At 35.5% G+C, this 16,379-nt stretch overlaps 3 protein-coding genes across 6 annotated transcripts in view; all 3 read right to left on the minus strand.

Annotated features, from left to right (window-relative positions):
* Positions 1–16,379, minus strand: part of LOC122262871 (uncharacterized) — a 165,362-nt gene that overhangs the window by 44,521 nt on the left and 104,462 nt on the right. For all 4 annotated transcript variants that reach the window (XM_086555055.1, XM_086555054.1, XM_086555058.1 and 1 more), the window contains 7 exons: positions 4,953–5,192; positions 4,014–4,262; positions 3,406–3,600; positions 2,847–3,002; positions 1,826–1,951; positions 677–853; positions 1–94 (listed from right to left, as the gene is read on the minus strand). The exon at positions 1–94 is cut by the window's left edge and continues 86 nt beyond it. In XM_086555055.1, coding sequence (XP_086411181.1) covers positions 1–94; positions 677–853; positions 1,826–1,951; positions 2,847–3,002; positions 3,406–3,600; positions 4,014–4,262; positions 4,953–5,192 — 1,237 coding nt within the window. The remainder of the gene's footprint in view (positions 95–676; positions 854–1,825; positions 1,952–2,846; positions 3,003–3,405; positions 3,601–4,013; positions 4,263–4,952; positions 5,193–16,379) is intronic.
* LOC147468201 (uncharacterized) lies at positions 6,697–10,773 on the minus strand. Its single transcript, XM_086554586.1, has 9 exons — positions 10,728–10,773; positions 10,442–10,585; positions 9,403–9,528; positions 9,181–9,272; positions 8,635–8,970; positions 8,329–8,472; positions 7,717–8,085; positions 7,407–7,550; positions 6,697–7,165 (listed from the first exon to the last, which is right to left on the minus strand). The coding sequence occupies exons 1-9, from the start codon at positions 10,771–10,773 to the stop codon at positions 6,785–6,787; spliced, it is 1,782 nt and encodes a 593-aa protein (XP_086410712.1). The 3' UTR covers positions 6,697–6,784.
* LOC147468202 (uncharacterized) lies at positions 9,052–14,452 on the minus strand. The gene is made up of 6 exons (XM_086554587.1): positions 14,418–14,452; positions 13,992–14,128; positions 13,653–13,759; positions 13,165–13,323; positions 11,306–11,494; positions 9,052–11,136 (listed from the first exon to the last, which is right to left on the minus strand). Exons 1-6 carry the CDS (start codon positions 14,450–14,452, stop codon positions 10,816–10,818), a joined length of 948 nt encoding a protein of 315 aa, XP_086410713.1. The 3' UTR covers positions 9,052–10,815.

Here is a 16,379-nt window from a genome sequence, read left to right on the forward strand (position 1 = left end):
CTTGAGCTACTGGAGCAAGAACTGCTTGAGTTTGAACTGCTTGAACTTGAGCTACTAGAACTTGAGCTGCTTGAACTTGAACTAGAGCTTGAACCTATGAATACACATATTGATATACAAAAAGTCATACATAAGAAGAATGGGTTATTAGAGACAATAAAAAAACTTGAACTAGAGCTTGAACCTATGAATATATATATTATAATAAATTTTAAATCTTTTATTAGTTACGTTATAGTAAGTTGGGAAATAGACAAAAGGTCATACATAAAAAGGATGAACATAAATCAGCCTTTCTATGTTATCAGAGCTAATAAAAAATGGAACTTCTTGAACTTGAATCACAGCTTGAGCCTATGAATAGATAGGTTTTAATCATTTTTTTGGAAATCAACCCTTCTGGTTTAGTATGTAGGGAAATCCAGGTTTAGTGTATGGCCTTAGCTTGCTATAACTACTTGAAATGCTTGAACTTGAACTGGAGCCTGAACCTAAAAACATTTTTTTTTTACAGTTTCCTTTGCATTAGTAAAGAAAGAAATGTGTTGTTTGTTTAATGATATGTCTGGAATGATTTTTTTTTTTTTTTTTTTTTTTTGGAAAAAATCTGGGCTTTAGTTATTTATAGAAAAGGAGACTAAGGGATGAAATGTGTTGTTAGTAAATCTAGACTTACTGCTAGAACTTGAGCTACTTGAGCTTGAACTTGAACTAGAGCTTGAGCTGGAACTACTGGAGCTTGAGCTACTGGAACTAGAACTGCTTGAGCTTGAACTGCTTGAACTTGAGCTTGAACTGCTTGAACTAGAACTACTTGAACTGGAACTGCTTGAACTTGAACTAGAGCTTGAACCTATGAATATATATATGATATATATATATATATATAATATATATATATATATATATATATATATATATATATATATATATATAATATATAATATATATACATATATATATATATATATATATATATATATATATATAATATATATATATTATATATATATATTATATATATATATATTTATATATATATGTGTATATATATTATATATGTATATATATATATATATATATATATATATATATATATATATATATATATATATATATGTGTGTGTGTGTGTGTTTATATATATATATACATATATATGTATATATATATATATATATATATATATATATATATATATATATATATATATATTATAAGTAGTCTTTAATCTCTTGTCAGTTATATTACAGCAAATTGGGAAATAGATAAAATGTCATACATAAGAAGAATTAATATGAATCAGTCTTTCTAGGTTATCAGAGACAATCAGGTTGCATTGTATAACCTAAGCTTCCACATACTTACTGATTGAACTTGAGATGCTTGAACTAAAACTATTAGAAGTTAAGCTTAAACAAGAACTAGAACTTCTTGAACTAACAGTTTTCTTTACATTAGTGGAGGAAAGAGAGAATGAGTTGTTAGCTTAATATGTCTAGAATGATAACTTTAGTTAAATCTTTAAGCCTTCTGTAGAGAAAAGGAGACTAAGGGATGATATATATTGCTAGTAAATCTAGACTTACTACTAGAACTCGTGCTACTTGAACTAGAGCTTAAACTGGAGCTACTAGAGCCTAGCTGGAACTAGAACTACTTGAGCTTATACTGCTTGAACATGAGCTACTAGAGCTTGAGCTGCTTGGACTTGAACTACTTGAACTGGAATTGCTTGAACCTATGAATACATATCTCATAATTAATTTTTGATCTCATATCAGTCATGTTGCAGATGATATATGTTGTTAGTTAATCTAGACTTACTGCTAGAACTTGAGCTACTTGAGCTTGAACTTGAACTAGAGTTGGAGCTGGAACTACTAGAGCTTGAACTACTGGAACTAGAACTGCTTGAGCTTGAGCTGCTTGAACTTGAATTATAGCTTGAACCTATGAGCACATATATCATAATCATTCTTTTATCTCATATCAGTCGTGTTACAGCAAGTTGGGAAATAGACAAAGAGTCATACATAAGAAGAATGAAGAGGAATCAGTCTTCCTGGGTTATTAGAGAGAATCAGGTTGCATTGTATTGCCTAAGTTTGTACAGACTTACTACATGAACTGAGCTGCTTGAACTAGAACTTGATCTTGAACTAGAACAAGGACTAGATCTGCTTGACCTTGAGTTTGAACCTAAAAGTAGAAGTTATAACTAACAGTCTTCTTTGATTTACTGAATGAGAGTGATAGTAAGTGGTTAGTGTAATAAAATACCAGCAGTGGTACCTAATTTATAAAGATTATATAAACCTCTTTGACAATTCTACACAATCTGCTAGAAACTGAGCTGGTTGAACTATGTCTATTAGAACTAGGAATATAACTACTAGAACATAGGTTATGACTACTAAAAGGACTTTCTTAATCTTGAACCAGAGCTTGAGCTTAGGCGTAGATAGGTGGTAATTATGTCAAAGGCAATTAGTCTCTCTGGGTTACTATGTATGGAGGAGAGAAAACTAGGTTGTAATGTTGAAGCTTGCAGGGACTTAATGCTTGAACTTGAACTGAAACTACTAAAACTTGAGCTGGAACATCAACTTGAATTACTTGAAATGCTTGAACTTGAACTGGAGCCTGAACAAAATTTATAACTAACAGTTTTCTTTGCATTAGTGGTAGAAAGAGACTGTTAAATCATATGTCTGGAATGTAATATTTTTTATCTTTTCTATGAAAACTCTGATGCATAATCCTTTTTAGAATAAAATCCTTTATCCTTTTGCAAAGAAAAGGAAACCAAGGCATGACATATTTTTATTAGTAAATCTATACTTACTACTAGAACTTGAGCTACTTGAGCTTGAACTAGAGCTTGAGCTGGAACTGGAACTGCTAGAGCTAGAGCTTGAACTGCTTGAACTTGAGCTACTAGAGCTTGAGCTGCTTGAACTAGAACTACTTGAACTGGAACTGCTTGAACTTGAGCTTGAACCTATGAATACACATGTTATAATTAGTATTTTTTTTATCTCATCATTTATGTTACAGCAAGTTGGAAAAGAGACAAAAAGTCATACATAAGAAGAATGAAGAGGAATCAATCTTTCTGGGTTATCAGTTAGCTTTATACTTTCTATATAGAGAAATATTCAGACTTCTTGCTTGAACTAGAACTACTGGAACTGCTTTGACTTGAGCTTAAAATACAAGTCATAACTTATATTCTTCTTTGATTTACTGAAGGAGAGTGATTGTGTCTGAGTGGTTGGTATAATACTGTAGTATACCAGCAATGGTAGCTAATTCAAAAAGATGGTAAATACTTTGAAGATGCTATTTCTAAATACAAAATTAGGAGACTTAGGTATATAAATCTTTAGCAAGACTAGACTTACTGCTAGAACTTGAGCTACTTGAGCTTGAACTTGAACTAGAGCTTGAACTGGAGCTACTAGAGCTTGAGCTGGAACTACTAGAGCTTGAACTTGAGCTACTGGAACTAGAACTGCTTGAACTTGAGCTACTAGAGCTTGAGCAGCTTGAGCTAGAACTGGAACTGGAACTGGAACTACTTGAACTACAGCTTGAACCTATGAATGTATGTTTCATAATCAAGTTGGGAAAGAAACAAAAGTCATATACAAAGAGAATCAAGAGGAAGCAGTCCTACTGAATTATCAGTAAAAAGTAGACTCTAGATGAAGAAACCAGGTTGCAATGTATGGCCTAAGCTTTCAAAGACTTTATGATTGAACTGAAACTACTAAAACATGAGCATGAATATGATATAGAACTATAACTAATTGTTTCAGATCAGAGGTATGACAGACATGCTTTCTTTGTACTAGTTAATGAGAGTTTGATATGCCTGCAATGGTAGCTAATTAAAAAGATGATAGCCTTTTAGGGATAGTTACTTTTGGAAGCAAAATTATTTAGCTTCCTGAAAATATAAAGCAAAAGACTAAGACAAAATTTATGTTCTTAGTGAGTCTAGACTTACTGCTAGAACTTGAACTGCTTGAGCTGGAACTTGAACTAGAACTACTTGAGCTTGAACTTGAGCTACTGGAGCTAGAGCTTGAACTAGAACTACTTGAGCTTGAACTTGAGCTACTGGAGCTAGAGCTACTTGAACTTGAGCTACTGGAACTAGAACTGCTTGAGCTTGAACTGCTTGAACTTGAGCTACTAGAACTTGAGCTGCTTGAACTAGAACTGGAACTGCTTGAACTTGAACTAGAGCTTGAACCTATGAACATATAAATTATGATTATCATAGGGAGTTTGAAAATACAAGTCTCTATTTCATGCAACCAAACCTCATGCATCCTTTCTTTTCTCTCATTCCTCACATCATACTATTACACAACATATAGTTATCTCATGGTATGCTATTGTCCTTCTACTATTATTACATGTAGATTAACATTATGTCATTTTATTATGCGAAAAAAAACGTGTTCTGTACTTTTTTTAAACGTCTTTCTTTTTGTATGTAGTATCTATATAGCCCTTTATCCCATTACATCCATACTGTGTGGCTAACTACAATGGTACACTTTGAAGTTCTAATTGACATTACACATTGAAATACACATTTTCTGATTTAACAACTAGACTCATGAAATTAATTCGATTGAATAAGCAAGGCCCTACATTATGAAAATTTAAGGTCTTTAGGGGTAATTAGAAGCATATTTCCTACAAGGAGAGAAAAACAGTTACTAAATTATGGCCCCAACATACTGCTTGAACTGGAGCTACTTGGACTGAAATTACTAGAACTTGAACTACTTGAGCCTAGGAAAAAAACAACTAACAGTTATAACAGTTTCTAGTAGTATAAAAAGAGAGAAAATTGTTGCTTTATTAGTATTCTCACACTATGAGAATAGAGAATATAGTATGGTATATGTTTTTTTATCATGTCTAAACTTACTGCTAGAACTTGAACTGCTTGAGCTGGAACTACTAGAGCTTGAACTGGAACTACTAGAGCTTGAGCTTGAGCTACTAGAGCTTGAGCTGGAACTACTAGAGCTTGAGCTGGAGCTACTAGAGCTTGAGCTGGAACTACTAGAGCTTGAGCTGCTTGAACTGGAACTGCTTGAACTTGAGCTACTAGAGCTTGAACTGCTTGAACTTGAACTAGAGCTACTTGAACTTGAACTGCTTGAACCTTAAATATATAGATTAAAATCAATTTCTTATCTTATATTAGTAATAATACAAATGCAAGGATCTGTCTTTAGAATAGTAATTGAAATCATAAATCATAAGTCCAAGGTCTAAATTGGAATTACTTCACCTTGGACTGCTTAAACTTATATAGATTAAATGAAAACTGTTCTCTTGATATTCCTCCTAAAATCATTTTAAAAAGTTTGCTCTCTTATCATTTCCATTACATAAAGTGGTGGAAAACAAGAGAAAAAAATATATGAGACAAATTGTAAGGAGTCATACTTTCTTTGGTATCAATTAAAATCACACTTCCCAAATCATGATTCTTCCCAACGGGGAAAAACAGGTTCTAAAATATGGTCTTAACTTCCAAAGACCTATTGCTTGAACTGAAGCTACTAGAATTTGAGTGAAAAAAAAAACATAAAAAAATCTTATATATGGAAAATAGTGAGTTTCTTGGTAATCAATTACAATCATATTTCTTACCAGTAGAAGAAAACCAGGTTGCAATATATAACCATAGCTTCCAAACAGACTTACTACTTGAACTGGAGTTACTAGAACTTAAGCTACTTGAACTGGAGCTACTAGAACTTGAGCTACTTGAACTGGAGCTACTTGAGCTGGAGCTACTAGAACTTGAGCTACTTGAACTAGAGCTACTAGAACTTGAGCTACTAGAACTTGAGTTGCTTGAACTGGAGCTACTAGATCTTGAGCAACATGAACTACTAGAGCTTGTACCTATAAATGTATAAATTATGATGATATTTGTTCTCTTAATGCTTCTTATCTACAGGAGAAGATACCAGGTTATGATGCATGGCACTAGCTTTCAAAGACTTACAAGCTACTAGAGTTTGCACAGTAAACTTTTCTTCTCTTCACAATTGTACTACATAAAGTAAGAAAAAACAAAAAATCTTATATAGAGTTATTAATTAGAATCATACTTCTTACCAGTAAAAGAAAAACAGTTTGTAATCTAAGACCATAGCTTCCAAAAAGACTTACTACTTGAACTGGAGCTACTAGAACTTGAGATACTTGAACTACAGCTACTAGAACTTGAGCTACTAGAACTTGAGCTACTTGAACTGGAGCTACTAGAACTTGAGCTGCTTGAACCTATAAATGTAAAGATTATGATAATATTTTTTATCTTAATAGTATCTTATACAAGGAAGTTTCCTGTTTATTAATTGTAATCATACATCTTACCAGTAGAGGAAAACCAGGTTGTAATATATAACCATAGCTTCCAAAAAGACTTACTACATGAACTAGAGCTACTAGAACTTGAGCTACTTGAACTGGAGCTACTAGAACTTGAGCTGCTTGAACTGGAGCTACAAGAACTGGAGCTACTTGAACTGGAGCTACTTGAACTGGAGCTACTTGAGCTGGAGCTACTAGAACTTGAGCTACTTGAGCTGGAACTACTAGAACTTGAGCTGCTTGAGCTGGAGCTACTAGAACTTGAGCTGCTTGAACTGGAGCTACTAGAACTTGAGCTACTTGAACTGGAGCTACTAGAACTTGAGCTGCTTGAACCTATAAATGTAAAGATTATGATAATATTTTTCATCTTAATAGTATCTTATACAAGGAAGTTTCCTGTTTATTAATTGTAATCATACATCTTACCAGTAGAGGAAAACCAGGTTGTAATATATAACCATAGCTTCCAAAAAGACTTACTACATGAACTAGAGCTACTAGAACTTGAGCTACTTGAACTGGAGCTACTAGAACTTGAGCTGCTTGAACTGGAGCTACAAGAACTGGAGCTACTTGAACTGGAGCTACTTGAACTGGAGCTACTTGAGCTGGAGCTACTAGAACTTGAGCTGCTTGAGCTGGAGCTACTAGAACTTGAGCTGCTTGAGCTGGAGCTACTAGAACTTGAGCTGCTTGAACTGGAGCTACTAGATCTTGAGCAGCTTGAACTACTAGAGCTTGAACCTATAAATGTATAAGTTATGATAATATATGTTTTCTTAATACTTCTTATCAACAGGAGAGGATACCAGGTTATGATATATGGCATTAGCTTGCACAGTAAACTTTTCTTCTTTTAACAATTATACTACATGAAGTAAGAGAAAACAGAAAATCTTATATAGTTATTAATTACAATCATACTTCTTACCAATAAACGAAAAGCAGTTTGTAATCTATGACCATAGCTTTCAAAAAGACTTACTACTTGAACTGGAGCTACTAGAACTGGAGCTGCTTGAACTGGAGCTACTAGAACTTGAGCTACTAGAACTTGAGCTACTAGAACTGGAGCTACTAGAACTTGAGCTGCTTGAACTGGAGCTACTAGAACTTGAACTGCTTGAACCTATAAATGTATAGATTATGATAATATTTTTTTTCTCTTAATAGTATCTTATACAAGGAATATTGTGAGGAGTCTGAGTTTCCTGTTTATTAATTGTAATCATACTTCTTACCAGTAGAGGAAAACCAGGTTGTAATATATAACCATAGCTTCCAAAAGGACTTACTACATGAACTAGAGCTACTAGAACTTGAGCTACTTGAACTGGAGCTACTAGAACTTGAGCTGCTTGAACTGGAGCTACAAGAACTTGAGCTAGTTGAACTGGAGCTAATTGAACTGGAGCTACAAGAACTGGAGCTACTTGAACTGGAGCTACAAGAACTGGAGCTACTTGAACTGGAGCTACTTGAACTGGAGCTACATGAGCTGGAGCTACTAGAACTTGAGCTACTTGAGCTGGAACTACTAGAACTTGAGCTGCTTGAGCTGGAGCTACTAGAACTTGAGCTGCTTGAGCTGGAGCTACTAGAACTTGAGCTGCTTGAACTGGAGCTACTAGATCTTGAGTAGCTTGAACTACTAGAGCTTGAACCTATGAATGTATAAGTTATAATAATATATGTTCTCTTAATACTTCTTGTCAACAGGAGAGGATACCAGGTTATGATATATGGCATTAGCTTGCACAGTAAACTTTTCTTCTCTTAACAATTGTACTACATGAGGTAAGAGAAAACAGAAAATCTTATATAGAGTTATTAATTAGAATCATACTTCTTACCAGTAAAAGAAAAGCAGTTTGTAATCTATGACCATAGCTTCCAAAAAGACTTACTACTTGAACTGGAGCTATTAGAACTTGAGCTGCTTGAACTGGAGCTACTAGAACTTGAGCTACTAGAACTTGAGCTACTTGAACTGGAGCTACTAGAACTTGAGCTGCTTGAACTGGAGCTACAAGAACTTGAGCTGCTTGAACCTATAAATGTATAGATTATGATATTTTTTTCTCTTAATAGTATCTCATACAAGGAATATTGTGAGGAATCTAAGTTTCCTGTTTATTAATTGCAATCATACTTCTTACCAGTAGAGGAAACCCAGGTTGCAAAATATAACCATAGCTTCCAAAAGGACTTACTACATGAATTAGAGCTACTAGAACTTGAGCTACTTGAACTGGCGCTACTAGAACTTGAGCTGCTTGAACTGGAGCTACTAGAACTTGAGCTAGTTGAACTGGAGCTACTTGAACTGAAGCTACTTGAGCTGGAGCTACTAGAACTTGAGCTACTTGAACTGGAGCTACTAGAACTTGAGCTGCTTGAGCTGGAGCTACTTGAGCTGCTTGAGCTGGAGCTACTTGAGCTGCTTGTGCTGGAGCTACTTGAGCTGCTTGAGCTGGACCTACTAGAACTTGAGCTGCTTGAACTGGAGCTACTAGAACTTGAGAAGCTTGAACTACTAGACCTTGAACCTATAAATGTATAAGTTATGATAATATATGTTTTCTTAATGCTTCTTATCAACAGGAGAGGATACCAGGTTATGATATATGGCATATGTGGCTGCTTGAACCTATAAATGTATAGATTATGATAATATTTGTTCTCTTAAGTCTTATTGTACAAGGATAATCATGAGGAATCTAAGTTTCCTGGTTATCATCTACAATCATACTTCTTACCAGTAGAGAAAACCCAGTTTGTAATATATAACCATAGTTTCCAAAAAGACTTACTACATGAACTAGAGCTACTGGAACTTGAGCTGCTTGAACTGGAGCAACTAGAACTTGAGCTACTAGAACTTGAGCTACTTGAACTGGAGCTATTAGAACTAGAGCTACTTGAACTGGAGCTACTTGAACTGGAGCTACTTGAACTGGAGCTACTTGAGCTGGAGCTACTAGAACTTGAGCTACTTGAGCTAGAACTACTAAAACTTGAGCTGCTTGAGCCGGAGCTACTAGAACTTGTGCTGCTTGAATTGGAACTACTAGATCTTGAGCAGCTTGAACTACTAGAGCTTGAACCTATAAATGTATAAGTTATGATAATATTTGTTAATGCTTCTTATCAACAGGAGAGGATACCAGGTTATGATGTATGGTATTAGCTTTCAAAGACTTACAAGCTACTAGAGCTTGCACGTTAACTTTTCTTCTCTTAACAATTGTACCATATAAAGTAAGAGAAAACAGAAAATCTTATATAGAGTTACTAATTAGAATCATACTTCTTACCAGTAAAAGAAAAACAGTTTGTAATCTAAGACCATAGCTTCCAAAAAGACTTACTACTTGAACTGGAGCTACTAGAACTTGAGATACTTGAACTAGAGCTACTAGAACTTGAGCTGCTTGAACCTATAAATGTATAGATTATGATAATATTTGTTCTCCTAATGCTTTTTTATCAACAGGAGAGGATACAAGGTTATGATGTATGGTATTAGCTTTCAAAGACTTACAAGCTACTAGAGCTTACACTACATAAAGGAAGAAAAAACAGAAAATCTTATATAGAGTTACTAATTAGAATCATATTTCTCACCAGTAAAAGAAAAACAGTTTGTAATCTAAGACCATAGCTTCCAAAAAGACTTACTACTTGAACTTGAGCTACTAGAACTTGAGCTGCTTAAGTTGGAGCTACTAGAACTTGAGCTACTAGAACTGGAGCTACTTGAACTAGAGCTACTAGAACTTGAGCTGCTTGAGCTGGAGCTACTAGAACTTGAGCTGCTTGAACTACAGATACTAGAACTTGAGCTGCTTGAACCTATAAATGTATGGATTATGATAATATTTGTTCCCTTAATAGTCCTCTTATACAGTGAAAATCATGAGGAATCTGAGTTTCCTGGTTAATGATTAGAATCATACTTCTTACCAGTAGAGGAAAAACCGTTTGTAATATGTAACCATAGTTTCCAAAAAGACTTACTACTTGAACTAGAGCTACTAGAACTTGAGCTACTTGAGCTGGAACTACTAGAACTTGAGCTGCTTGAGCTGGAGTTATAAGAACTTGAGCTGCTTGAACTGGAGCTACTAGATCTTGAGCAGCTTGAACTACTGGAGCTTGAACCTATAAATGTATAAGTTATGATGATATTTGTTTTCTTAATACTTCCTATGAACAGGAGAGGATACCAGGTTATGATGTATGATATTAGCTTTCAAAGACTTACAAGCTACTAGAGCTTGCACAGTAAACTAGGAACTTGAACCTATTAATGTATAGATTATGATAATAATTATTCTCTTAATAGTCATCTTATACAAGGAAAATCGTGAGGAATCTGAGAGTACTGGTTATCAATTACAATCATACTTCTTATCAGTAGAGGAAAACCAGGTTGTATAATATAACAAATAGTTTCCAAAATGACTTACTACTTGAACTAGAGCTATTAGAACTTGAGCTGCTTGAACTGGAGCTACTAGAACTTGAGCTGCTCGAACTGGAGCTACTAGAACTCGAGCTGCTTGAACTGGAGCTACTGGAACTTGAGCTACTTGAGCAGGAACTACTAGAACTTGAGCTGCTTGAGCTGCTTGAGCTGGAGCTACTAGAACTTGAGCTGCTTGAACTGGAGCTGCTAGATCTTGAGCAGCTTGAACTACTAGAGCTTGAACCTATGAATGTATAAGTTATGATAATATTTGTTCTCTTAATACTTCCTATGAACAGGAGAGGATACCAGGTTATGATGTATGATATTAGCTTTCAAAGACTTACAAGCTACTAGAGCTTGCACAGTAAACTAGGTTGTAATCTATGACCATAGCTTCCAAAAAGACTTACTACTTGAACTGGAGCTACTAGAACTTGAGATACTTGAACTGGAGCTCCTTGAACTTGAGCTGCTTGAACTGGAGCTACTAGAAATTGAGCTACTTGAACTGGAGCTACTAGAACTTGAGCTGCTTGATCTGGAGCTACTAGAACTTGAGCTGCTTGAACTGGAGCTACTAGAACTTGAGCTACTCGAACCTATAAATGTATAGATTATGATGATATTTGTTCTCTTAGTAGTCATCTTATATAAGGAATCTGAGTTTCCTGGTTATTAATTACAATCATACTTATTACTAGTAGAAGAAAACCAGATTGTAATATATAACCAAAGCTTCAAAAAAGATACTACATAAACTGGAGCTACTATAACTTGAGCTACTCGAACTGGAGCTACTAGAACTTGAGCTACTAGACCTTGAGCTACTTGAACTTGAGCTACTTGAGCTGGAGCTACTAGAACTTGAGCTACTAGAACTTGAAATACTTGAACTAGAGCTACTAGAACTGGAGCTACTAGAACTTTAGCTTTTTGAACCTATAAATGTATAGATTATGATAATATTTGTTCTCTTAATATTCATCTTGTATAAGGAAAATAGAGAGGAATCTGAGTTTCCTGGTAATTAATTAGGCTTGTAGGAAAGAACATGTCGTGACAGGTTACCAGTCCAATGTTCGAGTAAAGAAAATGGGATTTCCGAAGATTAGTATTGGAACCTCGGGAATTTTCCTCGGGTGCCTTCCCCCTCCCCACAGATATACCCGCTTACCCTCTCTGGACGGGTGGTTCACTACTGTACCGTGCATTCTAGGCCTGTTCGCTGGGGACGCGATACGGCGTCGTTTATTTAACTGATTTAGGCCTATGCGTTCGAGAGCCCCAGCATTGTGACATGCAAGGCTGGAATGCCCCTGTCGTGAATGGGTTAATATAAAGAGTTTGTTTTTGGTAGGACATCATAGTTAGTTTTTCTTTTATTATATAATATAGCGCATATTATATAATCTTATATAATCGATCAAGGCTACCAATATTGTCCAATCTATACATCTCATAGAAAGATAAACAAAGTAGGCTTTTTGTGAATGAACCATGAAATATAATATAATGATATATTTCTGTTTCAATTGTGTGCTCTCAGGTGTTGTGTACATCGATCAAGACTACCAATATCAACCAATCTATAAACCTCCTTGAACAGGTTGGCATCACTGACAACCAAACCCACCGACACACGTTCTTTACTAGGAAACATGCAGACGGGTGCCATACACCCAACACCCGTCACTTTTTCCCGACGCCCCACTACCGACAGGTTCTTTACTAAGGGCCTTAGAATCATACTTCTTACCAGTAGAAGAAAACCAGGTTGTAATAAATAACCAAAGCTTCCAAAAAGACTTACTACTTGAACTAGAGCTACTACAACATGAGCTACATGAACTGGAGCTACTAGAACTTGAGCTGCCTGAACTGGAGCCACTAGAACTGGAACCTCTTGATCTGAGGCTACTGGAGCTGGAGCTATTAGAACTTGAGCTGCTTGAGCTGGAGCTACTAGAACTTGAGCTGCTTGAACTACTAGAGCTTGAACCTATAAATATATAAGTTATGATAATATTTGTTCTCTTAATGCTTCTTATCAACAGGAGAGGATACCAGGTTCTGATGTATGGTGATAGCTTTCAAAGACTTACAAGCTACTAGAGCTTGCACAGTAAACTTTTCTTCTATTAACATTTATACTTCATAAATTAAGAGAAAACAGAATATCTTATATAGGGTTATTAATTAGAATCGTACTTCTTACCAGTAAAAGAAAACCAGGTTTTAATTTATGACTATAGCTTCCAAAAAGACTTACAACTTGAACTGGAGCTACTAGAACTTGAGATACTTGAGCTGGAGCTACTACAACTTGAGCTACTAGAACTGGAGCTACTAGAACTTGAGCTGCTTGAACTGGAGCTACTAGAACTTGAGCTGCTTGAACTTGAGCTACTAGAACTTGAGCTGCTTGAACCTATAATTGTATAGATTATGATAATATTTGTTCTCTTAACCCATTCCCGACGGGGGATTTCTAGCCTAGAATGTCCAAATGCCGGGGCGTTCGAATTATTAGGCCTAAATCAATTGAATAGCTGGCACAATACTGTGCCGCCCGGCAACTGGGCTTTTGAATGCGTGGTACACATGCTGTACCACCCGTCCTGTGTGGGTTAATAGTCATCTTATGTAAGGAAAATCGCAAGGAATCTGAGTTTTCTGGTTATTCATTAGAATCATACTTCTTACCAGTAGAAGAAAACCAGATTGCAATATATAACCATAGCTTCGAAAAAGACTTACTGCTTGAACTGGAGCTACTAGAAATTGAGCTACTTGAACTGGAGCTAATAGAACTTGAACTGCTTGAACTTGAGATACTTGAGCTGGAGCTACTAGAACTTGAGTTGCTTGAACTGGAGCTACTAGATCTTGAGCTGCTTGAACTGGAGCTACTAGAACTTGAGCTGCTTGAACCTATAATTGTATAGATTATGATGATATTTGTTCTCTTAATAGTCATCTTATATAAGGAAAATCGCTAGGAATCTGAGTTTTCTGGTTATTAATTAGAATCATACTTCTTACCAGCAGAAGAAAACCAGATTCCAATATATCACCATAGCTTCGAAAAAGACTTACTACTTAAACTGGAGCTACTAGAAGTTGAGCTACTTGAACTGGAGCTAATAGAACTTGAACTGCTTGAACTGGAGCTACTAGAACATGAGCTACTAGAACTTGAGCTACTTGATCTGGAGCTAATTGAGCTATTTGAACTGAAAGTACTAGAACTTGAGCTGCTTGAGCTGGAGCTACTAGAACTTGAGCCACTTGAACTGGAGCTACTAGATCTTGAGCAGCTTGATCTACTAGAGCTTGAACCTATAAATGTATAAGTTATGATAATATTTGCTCTCTTAATTCTTAAGTTCTCTTTCTTTTTATCAAAAGGTGAGGATACCAAGTTATGATGTATGGTATTAGCTTTCTTACTAGTCATCTTATATAAGGAAAATCGTGAGTAAACTGAGTTTCCTGGCTATTGATTAGAATCATACTTCTTACCAGTAAAAGATAACCAGGATATAATATATAACCATACCTTCCAAAAAGACTTACTACTTATGCTATTTGAACTGGAGCAACTAGAACTTGAGCTACTTGAACTGGAGGTACTAGAGCTTGAGCTGCTTGAACTGGAGCTACTAGAACTTGAGCTACTTGAGCTGGAGCTAATAGAATTTGAGCTACTTGAGCTGGAGATAATAGAACTTAAGCTACTTGAGCTGGAGCTACTAGAACTTGAGCTGCTTGAACTAGAGGTACTAAAACTTGAGCTGCTTGAACTGAAGCTACTAAATCTTGAGCATCTTGAACTACTCAAGCTTGAACCTATAGATGCATAAGTTATGAAAATATTTGTTCTCTTAATACTGTAGTCATGCTAAAATAATGCTTCTTATCAACAGGGGAGGATGCCAGGTTATATTGCATGGTATTAGCTTTCAAAGACTTACAAGCTACTAGAGCTTGCACAGTAAACTTTTCTTCTCTTAACATTTATACTACATAAAGAGAAAACAGAAAATCTTATATAGGGTTATCAATTAGAATCATACTTCTTACCAGTAGAAGAAAAGCAGGTTGTAATCTATGACCATAGCTTCCAAAAAGACTTACTACTTGAACTGGAGCTACTAGAACTTGAGCTACTTGAACTGGAGCTACTAGAACTTGAGCTACTTGAACTGGAGCTACTAGAACTTGACCTGCTCGAACTGGAGCTACTAGAACTTGAGTTACTTGAACTGGAGCTACTAGAACTTGATCTACTTGAACTAGAGCTACTAGAACTTGAGCTACTTGAACTGGAGCTACTAGAACTTGAACTGCTTGAACTGGAGCTACTAGAACTTGAGCTGCTTGAACTGGAGCTACTAGAACTTGAGCTGCTTGAACTGGAGTTACTAGAACTTGAGCTGCTTGAACCTATAAATGTATAGATTATGATAATGTTTGTTCTCTTAATAGTTATCTTATATAAGGAAAATCGTGAGGAATCTGAGTTTCCTGGTTATTAATTAGGATCATACTTTTTTTTTCCAGTAGAAGAAAACCAGGATATAATATATACCCATAGCTTCCAAAAAGACTTACTACTTGAACTGGAGGTACTAGAAATTGAGCTACTTGAACTGGAGCTACTAGAACTTGTGCTGCTTGAACTGGAGCTACTAGAACTTGAGCTGCTTGAACTGGAGCTAATAGAACTTGAGCTACTAGAACTGGAGCTACTACTATTTGAGCTGCTTGAACTTGAGCTACTAGAGCTGCTTGAACTTGAGATACTAGAGCTGCTTGAGATGGAGCTAATAGAGCTTGAAATGCTTGAACTAGAATTACTTGACCTATTAGACCTTGAACTGCTTGAGCTACTGGAGCTTGAACCTATGAATGTATAGATTATAAGTCAAATAATGTTTCCTATGAGTGAGAGAGGATACCAGGTTGTGATATATGGTGTTATCTTTCAAAAACTTACTGAAGCCACAATAGCTTGAGTTCATGATGCATATGAATTATAGTAAACTTTTGTTCCCTTAATAGATATGTTATGTAAAGTGAGAGAAAACATGAAAAATCTTACATAAGGAAAACTGTGATGAATCAGAATTTCTTGGTTTTTAATTATAATACTTCTCACCAATGGCAGAAAACCAGATTGTCATATATAACCATAGCTTCCAAAAAGACTTACTACTTGAACTGGAACTACTAAAACTTGAGCTACTTGAACTTGAGCTGCTTGAATAGGAGCAATTAGAACTCGAGCTGCTTGAGATGGAACTACTAGAGCTTAAGCTACTTGATGTTGAGCTACTTGAACTTAAACTATTAGAGCTTGAACTGTATGAGCTACTAGAGATTGAACCTATAAATGTATTGATCATAATATTTCTCCTAATAGTCAGGCTTCCTATCAATAAGAGAGAATACTAGGTTGTGATGCATGTGGTTAGCTTTCAA

Source organism: Penaeus japonicus, unplaced genomic scaffold, assembly GCF_977035675.1.
Source record: "Penaeus japonicus unplaced genomic scaffold, GWHDUDI00000001_assembly GWHDUDI00000030, whole genome shotgun sequence".
NCBI classification, from domain to species: domain Eukaryota; kingdom Metazoa; phylum Arthropoda; class Malacostraca; order Decapoda; family Penaeidae; genus Penaeus; species Penaeus japonicus.